Below are 216 nucleotides of genomic sequence, written 5' to 3' on the forward strand. Positions count from 1 at the left end.
AATGCATAAATTCGAAATAGAAGACTAAAAGTACATAAAGCCACAATCCAAACTTTTTTAGATAATATCACGAAATCCATTTCCAGGCCTTACGAAGACGGCGGACGTGTGGGTGGGCGGGAACGACCTTTCCCTGGAGGGGGAATGGCTGTGGGTCTCCGGAGAAGACATGCCAAGAGGGACTCCTTTTTGGGGACATCACAATAAGTAAGGCAT

The 216-nt window shown here is 46.3% G+C and overlaps 1 protein-coding gene across 1 annotated transcript in view; it reads left to right on the forward strand.

The window, feature by feature from the left end:
- LOC119594158 (CD209 antigen-like protein C) overlaps positions 1 to 216 on the forward strand; it is a 2,888-nt gene that overhangs the window by 1,379 nt on the left and 1,293 nt on the right. Inside the window, 1 exon segment of the mRNA XM_037943230.1 lies at positions 87 to 207. Coding sequence (XP_037799158.1) covers positions 87 to 207 — 121 coding nt within the window.

This window comes from Penaeus monodon, chromosome 33 (assembly GCF_015228065.2).
Source record: "Penaeus monodon isolate SGIC_2016 chromosome 33, NSTDA_Pmon_1, whole genome shotgun sequence".
NCBI lineage: Eukaryota > Metazoa > Arthropoda > Malacostraca > Decapoda > Penaeidae > Penaeus > Penaeus monodon.